The sequence below is a fragment of the Tenrec ecaudatus genome, chromosome 1 (genome assembly GCF_050624435.1).
Source record: "Tenrec ecaudatus isolate mTenEca1 chromosome 1, mTenEca1.hap1, whole genome shotgun sequence".
NCBI lineage: Eukaryota > Metazoa > Chordata > Mammalia > Afrosoricida > Tenrecidae > Tenrec > Tenrec ecaudatus.
Genome location: NC_134530.1, coordinates 107,321,664 through 107,337,375, shown reverse-complemented (window position 1 = coordinate 107,337,375; position 15,712 = coordinate 107,321,664). Strand labels below are relative to the sequence as shown.

Here is a 15,712-nt window from a genome sequence, read left to right as displayed (position 1 = left end):
TGTGAATAATATTTGTACAATGTCTACAAAAATTCCTTATGAAATGTTGTGTAGGTCCTTTGCATTGATAATGCTATGTATTATGTAGTAGGAAGCAATAAAATGTATCAAGATATTGAGGAGATTATATTTTCTCAGTTGATGTTATAATTTAATTCTGAAAAAAGAGCCTTTCTGACAAAGGGGTATTTCTCCTTTATCAGAGTAAGATTAAAATAATTTATAGTTGAGCCAAATTTCTTGAGTTTGGCTGCTAACATACTGTTAATTATTAGTGTGGGATGATAACCTTCTACATGGTTTTAAAATGTAAAACTATCCCAATATCATTTTTTATATCTTAATGTTAAATTTTGATTATGACAGTTTGTCTCACTTCTTGAATGCCCCCTACAGTAGTAATGCATATAAATATGAATTGATGTATGTATACATGAGTGTGGTAATAGTTATATGAGCCCCCAATAAAATGATTTAATAAAAAAGTAAAATGAATTTCTACCTGAAAAAATATTTATTTTGCTTAGAAATACTGCATCCATTAGTTCATCTGATATTTGTTAATATGAATTGTGTTAAATATTTCAAATATATCTGTAAATAATTAATGTTTTTGACATGCGGTAGGAGAATTTTAACAAACTTTTATGCCAATTTTAAATATTACAGAGTATATCACCGATGTCCATTTGAATGACTTATCTGCACCACAGGTGTGTCCATCAAATGAAGGTGCTAATCCACGTCTATCAGCAAGCCCTCCAAAATCTGGCAATTTATGGCCAGGATTGGCACCCACACACAAAAAAGGTAAAGGCTCAACTACTCAAATGTTAATCATAAAATTTTATCTTTTCCTTTAAATACTGAGTTGATAATATTTTTATACAACCATTATTTGAACATTTGCCATGTGTGGAACTCTTTAATTTACAAATAGTACAATTGTGTGTGTGTGTGGTATTATTAATGTATTAACACATGTATAGATAGTTGTACTGCTACCACTACTATGGTATTGAACAATTCCAGTATCCCAAAGAGTTCCCTTATACTCTGCCGAAGCCATGATAATGTTATTTGACCTTTTTCAGAATGTCATTTAAGAAAGCTCGCATCTTTCACTTAGTATAATGCTACTGAGATTTAGTCACAATGTTTATTGACTGAATAATGCATTCCTTTTACTGGGCAATGTGCTCAGCCACACTTAGTTCTGTTTCTTTATGGAAAGATAATGGAATTCCTTTCAGATTTTGGGGGTTAGGAATAATGCTCCTGCAATGCGCATGTACAGACTTTTATGTGAACCTAAGTTTTTATCTGTGTAGTGTAAATTCCTAGTAATGAGTTCTTAGGTTACATGTCAGCTTTGTGTTTGTAATATTTATTTATTTTTAATGTGTTTTGGGTGAAAGTTTACACTATACTTTGGGTTCCAATTCCAAATGTTTCTATATAAGTGGTTTAGTAACACAGAACACAGTCCTTACCTTGCATTAACATGCTCTTCAAATATAAGATCTTGAAGATTTACCTGTATTTTTTTTCTTCTGTGAGCTTCATAATTATAGTTCTTGTGTTTAGGCTACTCAAATTTTAATTGTTTTTGGTCACATGAGAGGTAGTGGTCCAACTCCTTTTGCCTGAGGACTCTGTTGTCCCAGTGCAATTTATTATTGAAGAAACAGTTTTTCTGTATTGAATGGGCTTGGTGTTCCTGTTCTGAAGGAGGTGACAATACGTATGGTTTATTTCTGGACTTTCAGTTCTGGTGCTCTGGTCTGTACCATGCGCTCTCATGCCAACGCCGCGCTCGCACCCTCTCCCCCCGTTTGGATCGCTGTAGCTTTATGAAGGCTTTGAAACCAGGAAGTGTGAGCGCTTCGAATGCTGTTTCTCTTGTGGAAGATTGTTTGAACCAATCAGGGTCCTTGTAATTCCACATGAATCTGAGCACTAGTGTTTTCCATTTTTGAAAAAAATCCTTGGAATTTTGATAGGGTTTACATTTAACCTATAGATTGTTATTGGTAATACTGATGCCTTAATTATATGAGGGTAAGAGATGTATTACTAGGTTCTAGTTTATGAGGATGTTTCAAAGAGTTTGTGAAAAAATTCTATGATGTTTTCACTCTATTTTTCTCCCATGAACTTTTGAAGATGTCTTAGACATAAACACCACAACCAAACCTGCTGTTGATTTGGACTCTTTCAGACCCTATACATGCATGGGTTTGTTTCAAACAAAGTGTTTGAACAAGTCTTTATGATCATTGGGTACTGATGGACAAATTCTCTCAGTAATATCTTGTCTTGGTCTCTTTTGGGTGCCTTCAGAAACCAAAAAGGTCTAATTAAAACAGAACCTTCTGGAGGGATCTTCTGGGCTAGAAAATGTATGATAGGTCAGCTCAGAAGGTTATTTTAACTGTTGATAGGTATTCTCAAAGGACATAGAATAATCTCAGGGGTTTATGATGAGATTTTAAGAAAATGGAAAACTGCACTGGTAGAAAAAAGGCCAGGGAGAATTTGAGTATTTTATTACCATATTGCCTTGATCTTGCCCGGTCAGCCTTCTTTTTCTTCTCTAAACTCACAGAACATTGAAAAGAACTGTAATTTGAGTCCCTGAGGTTGCTAAAACTCCCCATTTGACATGGTGCAAATCGGCAGACTTCTTCGGGAAAGGGTTAAAGAGTAGAGAGATGGAAACTGTGCCTTCAGATGTGTATAGATGTAGATGGAGAATCGTTCAGAAGCAGTAGCTTCATATATTGATATTCCTGTTTAATTACTATTTCTGCGATTCTATAGCAGTAGGTTTTGACTTTTTTTTAGGTTTTGACTTATTTCATTGCTGTTGATGAACGTGAGATATCTTTCTATCAGGTGTTCATTAATTTATCTCAACAAATGTTTTAAAATTTTCAGTGTGTTAAATCCCTTAATTCCTAGGATAAGTTTATTCCCAGGTATTTTTTCCTTCAGATGGTGTGATAATTGAAATTGTTCCCGTAATTTCCTTTTTGATTTACTTATTACACATGTATAGGGGCACAACTGTTGATCATGGGCCCCGCAACTTTCAGAATTCAATTAGAGCTCTCTTATGCACGCTTTTAAATTATCTACATATGAAATTGCATCATTTGCACAGAGTTTTATTTCATTTTCAATTTGGAAGCTTTTTATTTCTTTGTCTTTTACTAACTGTGCTGTTTAAAACTTCCAGTACAATGTTTAGTAATGGGAAAGGCATCCTGGTCCTTGTTTTTGTTCTTAAGGGCAAAGATGATTCTGATCCTCCCCTGATGATGTGTACTTTAAATCCTAGCTCCATCGGCATCATCTCCAAAGCGAAAAAAACACCACAAAAAATACAGAAGTGTTATATCAGACATATTTGATGGAACAATTATTAGTTCAGTGCAGTGTTTGACTTGTGACAGGGTGAGTATGAGGAAATTACGATCCATGGAAAATTTCCATCAAATTCTCTTTTGAAGAAATCTAGCAAAATTGCATTTAAAATGTTAATGTTTTAATTCCTTCTCTTTAGTACTGGTGACCATAAGTTGATGTATGTCAGTATAAATTAAATCTAGGAGAATTTCTTTTGGACATGTCAACAGCATCTGGTTAGAAAGACTGATCTTGACCCCTCATTGGAGAGACCTGCATTAGCAGGAAACAGCAACTCAGGTCTTCCGTTACCTAATCACTTATAAGCCGAAGTTGCTTAGCAACAAGAATTTATAACACATGCATTTTCTTCAAGGCTGATAAAATTTTTGTGCTATTTCACTGGGAAACTGTTTTTGTTCACAAGCACTAGGTTATCAATGTGACTCGTGTGTGATACACCGGGGCTCGTAAATATTTTCTCATATTCAAATTGGGTCTCATGTCTCATATAATAAAGAGTGATGCATTGATAGATAATGTCTATTTATTGGTTTCTTTGAGTTGGTCTTAACAGAACAGTTTTGCTTTATGCAAACTAGCCTTGTAGCCATATTATTTAAATCCATATTGTATACAAGGATTTTTGCCACTAGTGATAGTAATAATCTGTAATATAATGTAGCCTCTCAAAAAAATAAGAGTCATCCTCTCTAAAATTCTAATCATGATGTTACCATTTTAGGTCAAATCTTGTGACCCTTTTGTAGGATGATTATGAAATCATATATTTTGGTATGAAATATTTAAAATTTTCAGCAATATTTTCAGTTAATTAAAAATTAGATGCCAGGTTTTCCTTCCCTTTTTCTCTTTCCAACACGTTTTGAAAGTCACAAAAGGCCTGTTTTGAAGGACCAGTACTGCAGCTCTAAGAGCTTGTCAACGTCAAGCTGCAGTAGCTGATTTGGAACATGTCTTTGTGCCACAGGGTCCTTGATTGTACAGGGTGCTACTAGCTTAGTTTTCACGTGAATATTAGAGTTAGTGTGTTCAGAGCATTGAGAAGAGAACCTGTACTGAGCAAATGCCTTTTGCTTTTGTGTTGTAAAAGAAATTGTATTGTTTGTTGCCTAGCTTGCTTTGGTCTCAGCAGTCTTAAAATCGATCCTCATAAATGTTTGTGCTAGACTGTTTCCATCCTGATTTTAAAACCCGAAACCATTTTAGGTGTCAGTAACCCTGGAGACCTTTCAAGATCTCTCCTTGCCAATCCCTGGCAAGGAGGACCTTGCTAAGCTGCATTCTTCAAGCCACGCGGCATCTGTAGTCAAAGCAGGCTCATGTGGCGAAGCTTACGCTCCACAAGGGTGGATTGCTTTTTTCATGGAATATGTGAAAAGGTACATATGTTTTCCTCTGTGTTTATTGCGTGTTAAAACTGCTACTTCTGCTGCGCGGGCAGAACACTGCCTTGTTTCCTTTCTGTCATTGATATTCCAGGTTTGTTGTCTCCTGTGTCCCTAGCTGGTTTTGGGGTCCAATAGTCACCTTGCAAGATTGTCTTGCTGCCTTCTTTGCCAGAGATGAGCTGAAAGGTAAGACACATAAAAGTTTTTATCTTGGTTAAATTGTTGTGGATACATCTAAAGTAGTGGTACTAAACATACAATGTCTTCATAGAAGTGGAGTTACTAGGTGGCTTACAATCTTAAATAAGTACTTCCCAATATTGGCACACTGCCAATGTCTACCATGGTATTATTAATATTAAAAGGGCAAACAGGAAATTTCCTTGGTTACAAATGTCTGACTAGGGAAAACTCCTACTTACTTACTTTTTAATGCAGGGCTTTGAGCAAGTTCTATCTTGGCCAGTGAGGCAAAAATAGGAATAACTGGAATTTTTACAGTTTCAGTGAATTGTATTTGAAACGTGAATTTGAAACATTACAGGTGAAAGCCTTGGAATGGGAGGCTTAGAAGAGGTGAGAGGGGGCTGATGTGTGATGAGATTTGATGATTGGATGGGCTGTAGGGAACCATCTGTAAAGTGCTGCTTTAATGCTATGTAATTTTTTTGCTTATTTTGAAATGAATGAACCAACCCCTACTATTCTTCATCATTATCACCTTCGTTTGCATCATGTGCTGCTTTTAAATTATTGAAAATGTTTTGAGCCTTTTCTTGACGACACTGGGACAGACTTGCTCATGACCCAGAAACTGCCTGTATATATCCTGAAAGAGTATATATTCCCATAGTACAAGACAATATGTTAAAGTTTTGAGGATTCAAGGAAGGGACATGGCAATCAACATGAGGACTCAATTACATCTCTAAACTAGTATAATTGTGAGCTCTTCCATATCATTTAAGATCTGTTTCTATTTTTTGAGTCTTCAACATCTTGCAAAGAGTTTGGCATGTAACAAAACAGTAATTTTGCTAAATGAATAAATGGGAAGGTGGTTATTTGAGGTAAGCCTGCAAGTTTGAGAGAAAGGTGAATGGACTGAATTTTATGCAAAATGAACATCATGACCTGGCTCATGAGCAGAGACTAAAACATTAAAATAATGAGCCTTGTTTTATTATATATGATGTCAGCATGTGGCAAAGTCAAGGAATTGCAGAACCAGGGTAGATTAATTGCTTTTAATTTGAGAATAATGACTAGGTTTATTCCATTTGCAGGTGACAATATGTACAGTTGTGAAAAATGCAAAAAGTAAGTTACACTACCAATGATTTTGATAGCATATTTTGCATTTTAAATGATGTCTTAATTTTAAATGGTTGTTTTCATTGGACATGTGGAATTAATTTGCCATTGTAGTTTTGAGAAATATAGGCCAGAATACTTTGCCTCAGTGATAAAAGAAAGATTAGTTGTTCTATGAAACAAGTTTGAGGTAAAAATTGAAAAAGTTTAATAGTTCTGTGTAAGATCTTTAAATGCTTATTTTGTAGCTTGAATGAAGTAGGTGATTTTGCACAGAACATTTTGCAGATGTTACAAAAGATGTACTAGGATAATGGCATATTTTATTATGTAGGTTAAATCATATATAGGTAATATTTTCTTCTGTATTACCATTTTTAAAGGTTAGACTCAGGAAGTTGAAGTCACTGTAACAATCCATTGTTTCAAGTTTCCTATAATCCCAAAAGATTTTTACCAACCTTAAAGGTTAAGTGGCAGAATAAAAAGACAATTAAGATTTAGCTCCTTATGTCTGTCTTATGATAATTTCTTACTATTAAGGTTCTCTGGTTGGTAAATCAGGAAGAAAATTGGTGACTTAATTAAGCAAACTGTTTTAAAAAATTAAGTTTTATTGACATATAATTCACATACCATATAATTCATTAAATTATATGTGACATATAATTCACATACAATTCATCCACATACTATACAATAAAGAGCGTTGTGCAATAAGCAAACTATTTTTGTCATAGCCTGAACTAGAACAGTTTCCTGGGTCTCTAAAATAGGAAAGTAATGACATGAGGTCCGTGTAAGTTGGAAGCAGTGGTTAGATGGCAGTGGGGTTGGAGTCTTGTGGTTTGTAGTACTGCAAACGCCTGGTGGTTGGCAGTAACTCAAGGAAACATCGATCTGCAGTTGTTGGACAAAAAGGAATCTTATTAAACTGTATGTTGACAGAAGATGAAAAGCTGTCTATCCTAGAAAAAACTACTTCGAGCCAGTATTCTCTGAATTGAAAAAATATTTACTTCCAGTTTGTCTTTGAAGTCTTAGCTGACAACCTAAGGGGATGGGGTCAGGAGGGGGCAGGGTTGGTCTGCATTAGGAGCTTATTAAGAGAAACAGATTAGGATAAGATAGAGTGAACAATGGAACACATTTTGCATTCACCCCTAAATCCAAAGTAGTGACCAATGACATGTATATTAACTTTATTAATAGTATTTATTTATCTTAAACTGTTTGTTTTCACATTTGAAAATAAGAGTTTTAATATGTTCGCCTGAATGAAAGAATTCTATTAAGTTGGCATTTTGCTTTACCTTGCTTCCTTGAATAAATTATTCTTAATGAGGAATCCCAACATTTTTATTTGTTTAATCATTTTGTTGGGAGCTTTACAGCTCTTATAACAATCCGTACATTTGTCCACTATGTCAAGCATATTTGTACATAATGTTGCTGTCATCATTTTCAAAACATTTTCTTTCTATTGAGTGCTTGGTATCAGCTATTTTTTCCCTTCTCTCGCCCACCCTCCGTCCCTCATGAACCCTTGATAATTTAAAATTATTATTTTCATATCTTACACTGACCACTATTTCCCTTCACCCACTTTTCTGTTGTTCATCCCCCTTTTTTGGGGGGTATTTTTACGTTGAACATATGATCAGTTTTCCCCTTCTCCCCCTACCTTCCTCCTACCCTCATGGTATTGCTACTCTCATTGTTGGTCCTGTGGGGTTTATCTGTTCTGGATTCCTTGTGTTGTGATGTGAGCTCTTATCTGTACCAGTGTACATGCTCTGGTTTAGTTGGATTTGTAAGGTTGAACTGGGGTCATGATAGTGGGGGGAGGAAGCATTAAAGAACTAGAGGAATGTTGTATGTTTCATTGATGGGACACTGCACCCTGGCTGATGGTCCCTTCATTGTGATCCTTCTGTGAGGGGATGTCCAATTGTCTACAGATGGGCTTTGGGTCTCCACTCCGTCCTATTTCTCCCCACCTACCCCCATTGTTTGCATTGATGTGATTGTTTGTTCTGGGTCTTTTGATGTCTAATAACGTGGGGACCCCAACATTATGATTATTAGAACACTTGTATTTTAAAATGTGTAGCATATAATTCAGTAGTGAAAATTTGTAGACTCCCATTGTCTCTTTTTCTTAAATAGATGTTGCTGTAAATCTAAGTATACTAAAACTTTTGTTAGATTTATGTAGAAGATAGGTTTATTTACTTTGGTTTTCCATTTCCCCCACGTTAGGTTGAGAAATGGAGTAAAGTTCTGTAAAGTACAAAAGTTTCCTGAGGTATGGGATTTATTATAACTCAATTCATTTTATGTGTTAAGAACATAAAGCATTATTGTAATATAATGTAGCAAAACATCATAATTGAAGAATGAGATGTTTCTATTGATCAGTTACTATGTATACTTTAAGATTATTCATTTTTTAAAAATTGAGTTGTATACTATTAAGTACCCTTTGTAGTAAAACTAGAACAGTTTAATCAAACCTAAATCTTGCAGGTTTAAAGTATAAAATTAGAAAAACAAGTGCACATGAACTTAAGAGAGTACTGCATTTCATCATTTGCATATTTTAATATCTCTAGAATTCGGATTAGTCATAATTATAGAATAAAGTTTTAACATTGACATTTAACTCACCATAAATGTTTAATAGACTTCTTTATCTAATGCATATTATTAAAGATGATTTTTTACAGTTTTATAATTTCATTTTTGTAGAATAAAACTCATGAAGAATTTACTGAATTTCACCACTAAGAATAATTTTGTATTTTTTTGTTAATAAAATACAGCAATTCAGGAATTTTTTTTTCTCTTTTAGATTTTATGCATTCACCTTAAAAGATTCAGACATGAACTGATGTTTTCCACCAAAATCAGTACCCATGTTTCATTTCCATTAGAAGGTTTGGATCTACAGCCATTTCTTGCTAAGGATAGCCCAGGTCAGATTGTGACATATGATCTTCTGTCAGTCATTTGCCATCATGGAACCGCTAGTAGTAAGTACAGTCTCTACCTGCTTCTTAGATTGGTTTTTGTTTTTTAAAAAAGTAAAACCTCAGTTGATAATTTAGATGTTTAAATATAATTAACCAAAAGAAAAACTTTAACAATATATTAAACTACCAGTTATTAAATTTTAAGATATTTGTGTTAGTCTGGGTAGACTAGAGAAACAAATTCATGGAGACACTCATGTGTATAAGGGAGAGGTTTATATACAAGAGCAATTGAGCATTGAGAAAACATCCCAGCCCAGTGCAGATCAAGTCCATAAGTCCGATATTAACACATATGTCCGATACCAATCTATAAAGTCCTCTTCAGACTCATGAAACACATGAAGTGACGCCGAATGTAGAAGATCAGAGGCCAGTGGGTAGAAAGTCTTTGGATCCAGTGGCATTGGAAGCATCTCAGCGCTGGCAGGGGTCTCTGCATGCCTCTCCGGCTTGAGAGGTCTTGTTGCATCAGGGTAGGTCCATGTGGCTTCACCAACTTAGGCCACTAGCATAGTTCCATGTGTCTTGTCAGCTGCAATGTCTCCTAGGGAGTGAGCAAAGAGAGAGAGGTGTCTCCGCCTCCCAGGAGGAAGTACTGGATTCCAGAATCCTCAGGAGAAGGCCATGCCCACACAGAGGCCTCATTGGCTATGATCTGATTGATAGACTAGACTCCACCCCTTCACCCATAATTCTCTCAAATTGACAATTATAAAACTACCACAGAATTGGATACTTTTTATTATACCTTTGTAATCTTGCAAATTCTATTTTGTTGAAAGCTATATAATAAAGACTTGAACAGGATCACTTTTACATGTTACTAACCTTTTTTTTAAAAAGTTATTTACAAAGTTTAATGAGTTAGGGTCCTAAAATTAATCTTTTTTTTTCAAGTTCAACAGTTCTTTTCAAATTTTTAATAAATCATTTAATAACAATCAATAGATCCATTCTGTCGAGGATATTTTACACATGTCACCATCATCCTTTTCAAAACATTTTCTTTCTACTCGAACCCTTAGGATCAGAGCTCATTTTTTCTTCTTTCCCCAACGCTTACACTCTCACGAACACTTGATAAGTTATAAATGATTATTTTCATATTTTACATGGCCCACTGTCTCCCTTCACCCAAGTTTCTGTTGTTACCCTGGGGGTGATGTGTGTGTGTGTGTAATGTCAATCATTGCAATCAGTTCTCCCTTTCTCTGTCACCTTCCCCCCAGTTATTAAACTTTTTATTGTGAATCAAGCAAAGGTGTACATTCAACAATCCGTGTACATTCTGTCATCTTTCACTGCCATCCCCGCAATGTACTTTGACTTATCCCACTTTGTCCCTGTGTTTTGTTTCTCCTTTGTCCCTAACCCTTTGGAACTTGGTTTATTTCGGAGTAAGTGCTGTGAGAGTGAATCCAGTTCAGACTTAATGAGTGCCGAAGGGCCAAAGCCGCAGGCATCCCTCCAGTCCAGACTCTATTTGACCGCAAGCCTGGTCTTTTTTAAGATGTTGAATTTTGTTCCATTTTTCTCCTATTTTGTCCACAGCCTTCTACTGTGGTCCCTCTTAAGAGCAGTTGGTAGTGGTAGCCAGACAACATCTACTTCTTTTGGTCTCTGTGGTGGAAACTGATGTTTATGTTGCCCATGACTTTATTGGACTGTTTCCATGTGTCTTTCTTTTTTCATCATTTTTTTTTCCTCTTGTGGATGAGAAAGAGCAGTAGTTGTACTTTAGATAGCCACTCACCCCCAGCTTTTCACGACTCTAGGTGCTGTGACCTCAGGCACTATGCAAGGCACTGCTAATTTTGTGTTATGATCCTTTGTTCTCCTCTCTGTAACTCAGGTGGACACTACATAGCCTATTGTCGAAACAATCTAAATCATCTCTGGTATGAATTTGATGATCAAAGTGTCACGGAAGTACCAGAATCCACTGTACAAAATGCAGAAGCTTATGTTCTTTTCTACAGGTAAAGAAGTAACTCTCATAAGCAGGCTATTTTAAAAATAAGTATGAAAGAATATCTTATTTTAGGTTATTAGTGATTTCTCATTGTCAAAATAGAGTGCTGAATTAATGTTAGGCATTGTTTTACTTGAATTTTATTATGTGAAGAAAATAAAGCACAAGATCATAAGCAGAATGATCTTTTTTAAAAAAAGTGTTAAGTCTGCTTTATACAATTGATGTATGTATATGTATGGATTGTGGTAAGAGTTGTATGAGTCCCTAATAAAATGTAAAAAAAGAAAAGAGGAGAAAAAAATGATTAGGGCAAAGACTGTACAGATGTGCTTTATATAATTGATGTATGTATTTGTATGAACTGTGATAAGAGTTGTATGAGCCCCAATAAATTGTTTAAAAAAAAAAGAATAAAAGAAAAAAAAGCGTTAAGTCATGGGGAACTAACATGGGTGCAAGGAAAAAGAAAATGTTCTAAAATTGATTGTGCAACTTAATATGATCAAACTACTGAATTGTATGATATGTAAATTATGTGCTAATAAAACTTTAAAAAAGAAAATGTTATAGTATTTAGTCGAAGGGAAAGGTTGTTTATTTTATTGTAGGCAGATTGGTTTGAATAAAAGAAAGGATTAGGATATTGATAATAATATCAAATATTCTCTAAAATAGCTAATAAATGAAGAATTTACATATTCTACGATCTTAGATACTTTTCAGAGAATCTTCTTTAAAAAAAGTATTGGCTACTGAAGCAGTAAAACTGATGAACTATTTAGCTTGATTGTATCAACAAACTAGTTGTGTGCCTATGTCATATTCATGTGTGTATGTGAACCACAAGTTATGTTGTTATTAGTAGTTAAAACATTATATTACTCCCTAGGGGTGTATGATATTATTGGTGGAGATAAAAACATTTACTTCTCCTGAATTTTCCCCAAGACACAATATGGACAAAGTATCAATGTGTATGTTAAGTCTAAAAAGGAGGGAAAATTCATTTATTGTTCTCAATCCAGTAAAATGTCTGTTTAATGAATCATTTCTCCCAACAGGAAGAGCAGTGAAGAGGCACACAAAGAGAGGCGAAGGATAGCAAATTTGTTGAACATAATGGAACCTAGCCTCCTTCAGTTTTATATTTCTCGACAATGGCTAAATAAATTTAAAACTTTTGCTGAACCTGGTCCTATTTCAAACAACGACTTTCTGTGTATTCATGGAGGTAAGAAATTATGTAATGGAAAGTAGTTGTAAGGGTTTGTTGTTAAATAATGTGCATATGAGTAAAGAGTCAAGAGTTTTCTTGATGGTTCCCATTTTTCCATTTACTTTTTCTGCAGGTCAGTTTCATTCATTTAATTCCATATGGGTTCAAATGTTGGCTTTTTCCTTCTTCCTCCTCTGTAGCCTATTAATTAAGTGTATGCATTGAGTATCTGTTCCAAACTATACTAATTTCCGAGGTTACAAAAGACTATTTCTGTTTTGAAAGCTCCAATTTCATGAGATGGGTATACCTCCAGCTATAATTTACTAAGTTATGTTATTATACACCATTTTCCTCAACTGAAGGTTATTCCAGTGCCTGTTTTTGCTTATCACAGCGGTTTTTCAACCTGTGGGTCGTGACCCCCTTAGGGGTTGTACAACCCTTTCACAGGGATTGCCCAATTTCAAAACAGTAACAAAATTACAGTTATGAAGTAGCAACGAAAATCATTTTATGGTTGTGGGGTCACCACATGAGGAACGGTATGAAAGGGTTGTGGCCTGAGGAAGACTGAGAACCACTGGCCTATCAGGTATTCATATGGTTCTTACATTTTTGGTGTAAATGAATAGTTGGTTCTTTTCCTAAGAAAGGAAATTTAGTTGGGATTTTGCAAGACAACATACTTCACATTCAGCAAATAAATATATAAAAGCATACTTCTGTGTTTGGCTGTATTAATCTCAGCTATAAATAGTAATGTCTGACACAAATTACCTGGAGGACCAAACTTCACAGGGTAAGGCAAATTCCTGTATAAGACGGAATCCCATAAACCCTTTATGACAGTTCTGTGCTTGTTTTTAAAAAGTTACTTGTATGACAGTAAGTCAAGAAATATTGCTTCTGGAGGTTCAGTTCATGCACGCATGGATCTATTACAAAAAGTATTTGAACATTTCCCATGATCTGTGGATGCCTGTGCAAGTGCTCTTAGTAATACACTGGTTAGTGTCCTTCCACAAAAAGGTCCAATCAGCACCAACCTTCCAGGGTCCAATCAGCATCAATCTGCTGGGCCAGAAGAGTCAGCCGAGAAGGCTAGGGCAACTATTTGGGGATTCCAAAGGGGCAATCTTGATAGATTTTCCTCAAGGAACACAAGGGAATTGTGTGGGTTTATTATGGAGAAGTTTTAAGAAAATGGAAAACTGCAGTAGTGAGAATAAGACCAAGAAAGTTACACCAAGGAATATTTCCCCATCTTTATAGTGCACCTGTCACTCATAAGAGTGTCTCAAGGGCTAACCTAAGAGAAATTTGCTGGGAAACCTTACCCCATTCATTTTACAGGTCTGATCTTGCCCCTTCAAACTTCTTTTTGTTTCCCAAACTCAGAGACATTTAGAAAGGACATGATTTGAGTCCCTTATTGATGCCGAAACTGCTCTTTTGACATTGTGTAAATAACAGAATGCAGGGATGGTGACACCACCTTCAGAAATATGGGGACTTGCTGGAGATAGGTTGAGAAGCAGTAGCTTACTATTTTGATATTTTGGGGGGTAATAATACCTTCTGACTTATTCTCATGTGTTTCATTTGTTCTGTTAGCTCAAAAGTTCTGTAAGGAAAAAATTGTTGATCCCCCAGTATAGGATTTAAATATGGGTCTTTAAGTATATTCAAGATTTATATAAGTTATTGAAGATCTTGAAGTTCAATGTTCTCTGTAAGTATTTCAATATATGTGCTCATTTTTAGAAAACATAGTCACCAAGAGATGTGTGGGGGTAGGATCTAAACCAATGGTTGAAAATGCTAGTGATTAAATAAGTTGTCCAAGAAATCAATTTCACTTTTGCAGGTAACATAGATAAAGAATGAGAGAAACTTTTCTGAAACTTTTTTTAGGTGTTCCTCCAAGAAAAGCTAGCTATATTGAAGACTTGGTTTTGATGCTGCCTCAGAACATTTGGGATAACCTATATAGCAGGTTTGTTTTTTAAACCAGACTATAGAGTATTTAATACAGTGATGTGAAATCACATTGTGAAGAGCTAGAAGAGGATTGGGTTTATTCATGTTTCTTGTACTGTGTGCTACTTTTAGAAGTATGGTTGGGAGAATTTGCAGCTGGTATGACACTGGTCTACATAATGAAGTTTTAATTTTGACATTTTGATTGTCTAGGGCATTATACTGTGACATTAGGTACATTATTTTAAAATATTTTGTTTATGCCTACCCTGAGTCTTTTATATTTATACTATCTTAAAATGAAATATTATTTTCACTCTTATATCTTAGGAGTTTTAAAAAGTAAAACATTTTATACCATGTTCCTCACTAATTATCTTTCCTGAGATGGTATTAAAAATATTTTATTCTGTGAATACGTTGTTTTTGAGCGGTCAGGGTAGTAAGGCTCTATGTGATTTAAACTTGAATCTGAATCTGTGCATAACTGAGATACATATGTTGTTTGCTGGTTTTGAAAGTGTTTATTTTGTGTTCTTTAACATATTTCAAAGTTGAACAAAGGTATAAGGGACATTTGAAATGCAAACGAGATATACATCAAATGGTAAACCAGATATGTAGATGTTCATCCTTGTAAACATAAAATCAAAGCCTCATATGATGATTTCAGTTTTATGTTAGTTTAAGTTGGTTAGACTGATGATTTTCCTGTGAGGATTTATGCTTAACTGGGGATTTCACCACTGACTAGAAGTTATAGACATTTCCTAGAATGTCAGCCTTCTTTGAAGTCATCGTAATTCTAATTATTAAATTCTTCATGCTTTAGGTATGGAGGAGGACCAGCTGTCAACCATCTGTACATTTGTCACACTTGCCAAATTGAGGCAGAGAGAATTGAAAAAAGAAGGAAAGCAGAACTGGAAATTTTTATTCGGGTAAGGAATACGGATACTTTTAAAGTTATGTCAGTTAGCTAGTATAAAGGTGGAGAACTGGCGGTTAGTTGAACTATCACATGTTAAAGAAATGTTTGGATAAAATACCTGTGATAGATTTTAAGTGTTCTGGGTCTGTATTAAGGAGCCATGGTTGCAGGGGCTGGGCCCCCATCCCAATTACCTGGACAGCGCCCCCTCCCCGCAGAAGAATTCACTGCATTGGACAGCACTGAAGCTACAGCTCAGGGAGAAGGATATGTCTGATCAGAACACAGGGTAGTAAATGGAGGGGAAGAGAGAGTGGAGCACATCCTGGCCCACCCAGCCCTGAGGATAATATTCCCGCTCAGGGCAGCCAAAACACAGAGAGGACCATAGGGCCGGCCCCACTAAGAGACACGACTTCCTTTGCTGACCCA

The 15,712-nt window shown here is 35.4% G+C and overlaps 1 protein-coding gene across 5 annotated transcripts in view; it reads left to right on the top strand.

Moving 5' to 3' along the window:
* The window catches only part of USP33 (ubiquitin specific peptidase 33), a 66,101-nt gene that overhangs the window by 41,121 nt on the left and 9,268 nt on the right, over positions 1-15,712 (top strand). For 4 of the 5 annotated variants that reach the window (XM_075557386.1, XM_075557389.1, XM_075557376.1 and 1 more), the window contains exons 11-21: positions 670-810; positions 3,344-3,459; positions 4,642-4,814; positions 4,915-5,009; positions 6,110-6,143; positions 8,400-8,445; positions 8,992-9,172; positions 11,028-11,154; positions 12,212-12,381; positions 14,284-14,365; positions 15,182-15,290. In XM_075557386.1, the coding sequence (XP_075413501.1) occupies positions 670-810; positions 3,344-3,459; positions 4,642-4,814; positions 4,915-5,009; positions 6,110-6,143; positions 8,400-8,445; positions 8,992-9,172; positions 11,028-11,154; positions 12,212-12,381; positions 14,284-14,365; positions 15,182-15,290 (1,274 nt within the window). The remainder of the gene's footprint in view (positions 1-669; positions 811-3,343; positions 3,460-4,641; positions 4,815-4,914; positions 5,010-6,109; positions 6,144-8,399; positions 8,446-8,991; positions 9,173-11,027; positions 11,155-12,211; positions 12,382-14,283; positions 14,366-15,181; positions 15,291-15,712) is intronic. The other variant, XM_075557382.1, reaches the window with a different exon arrangement.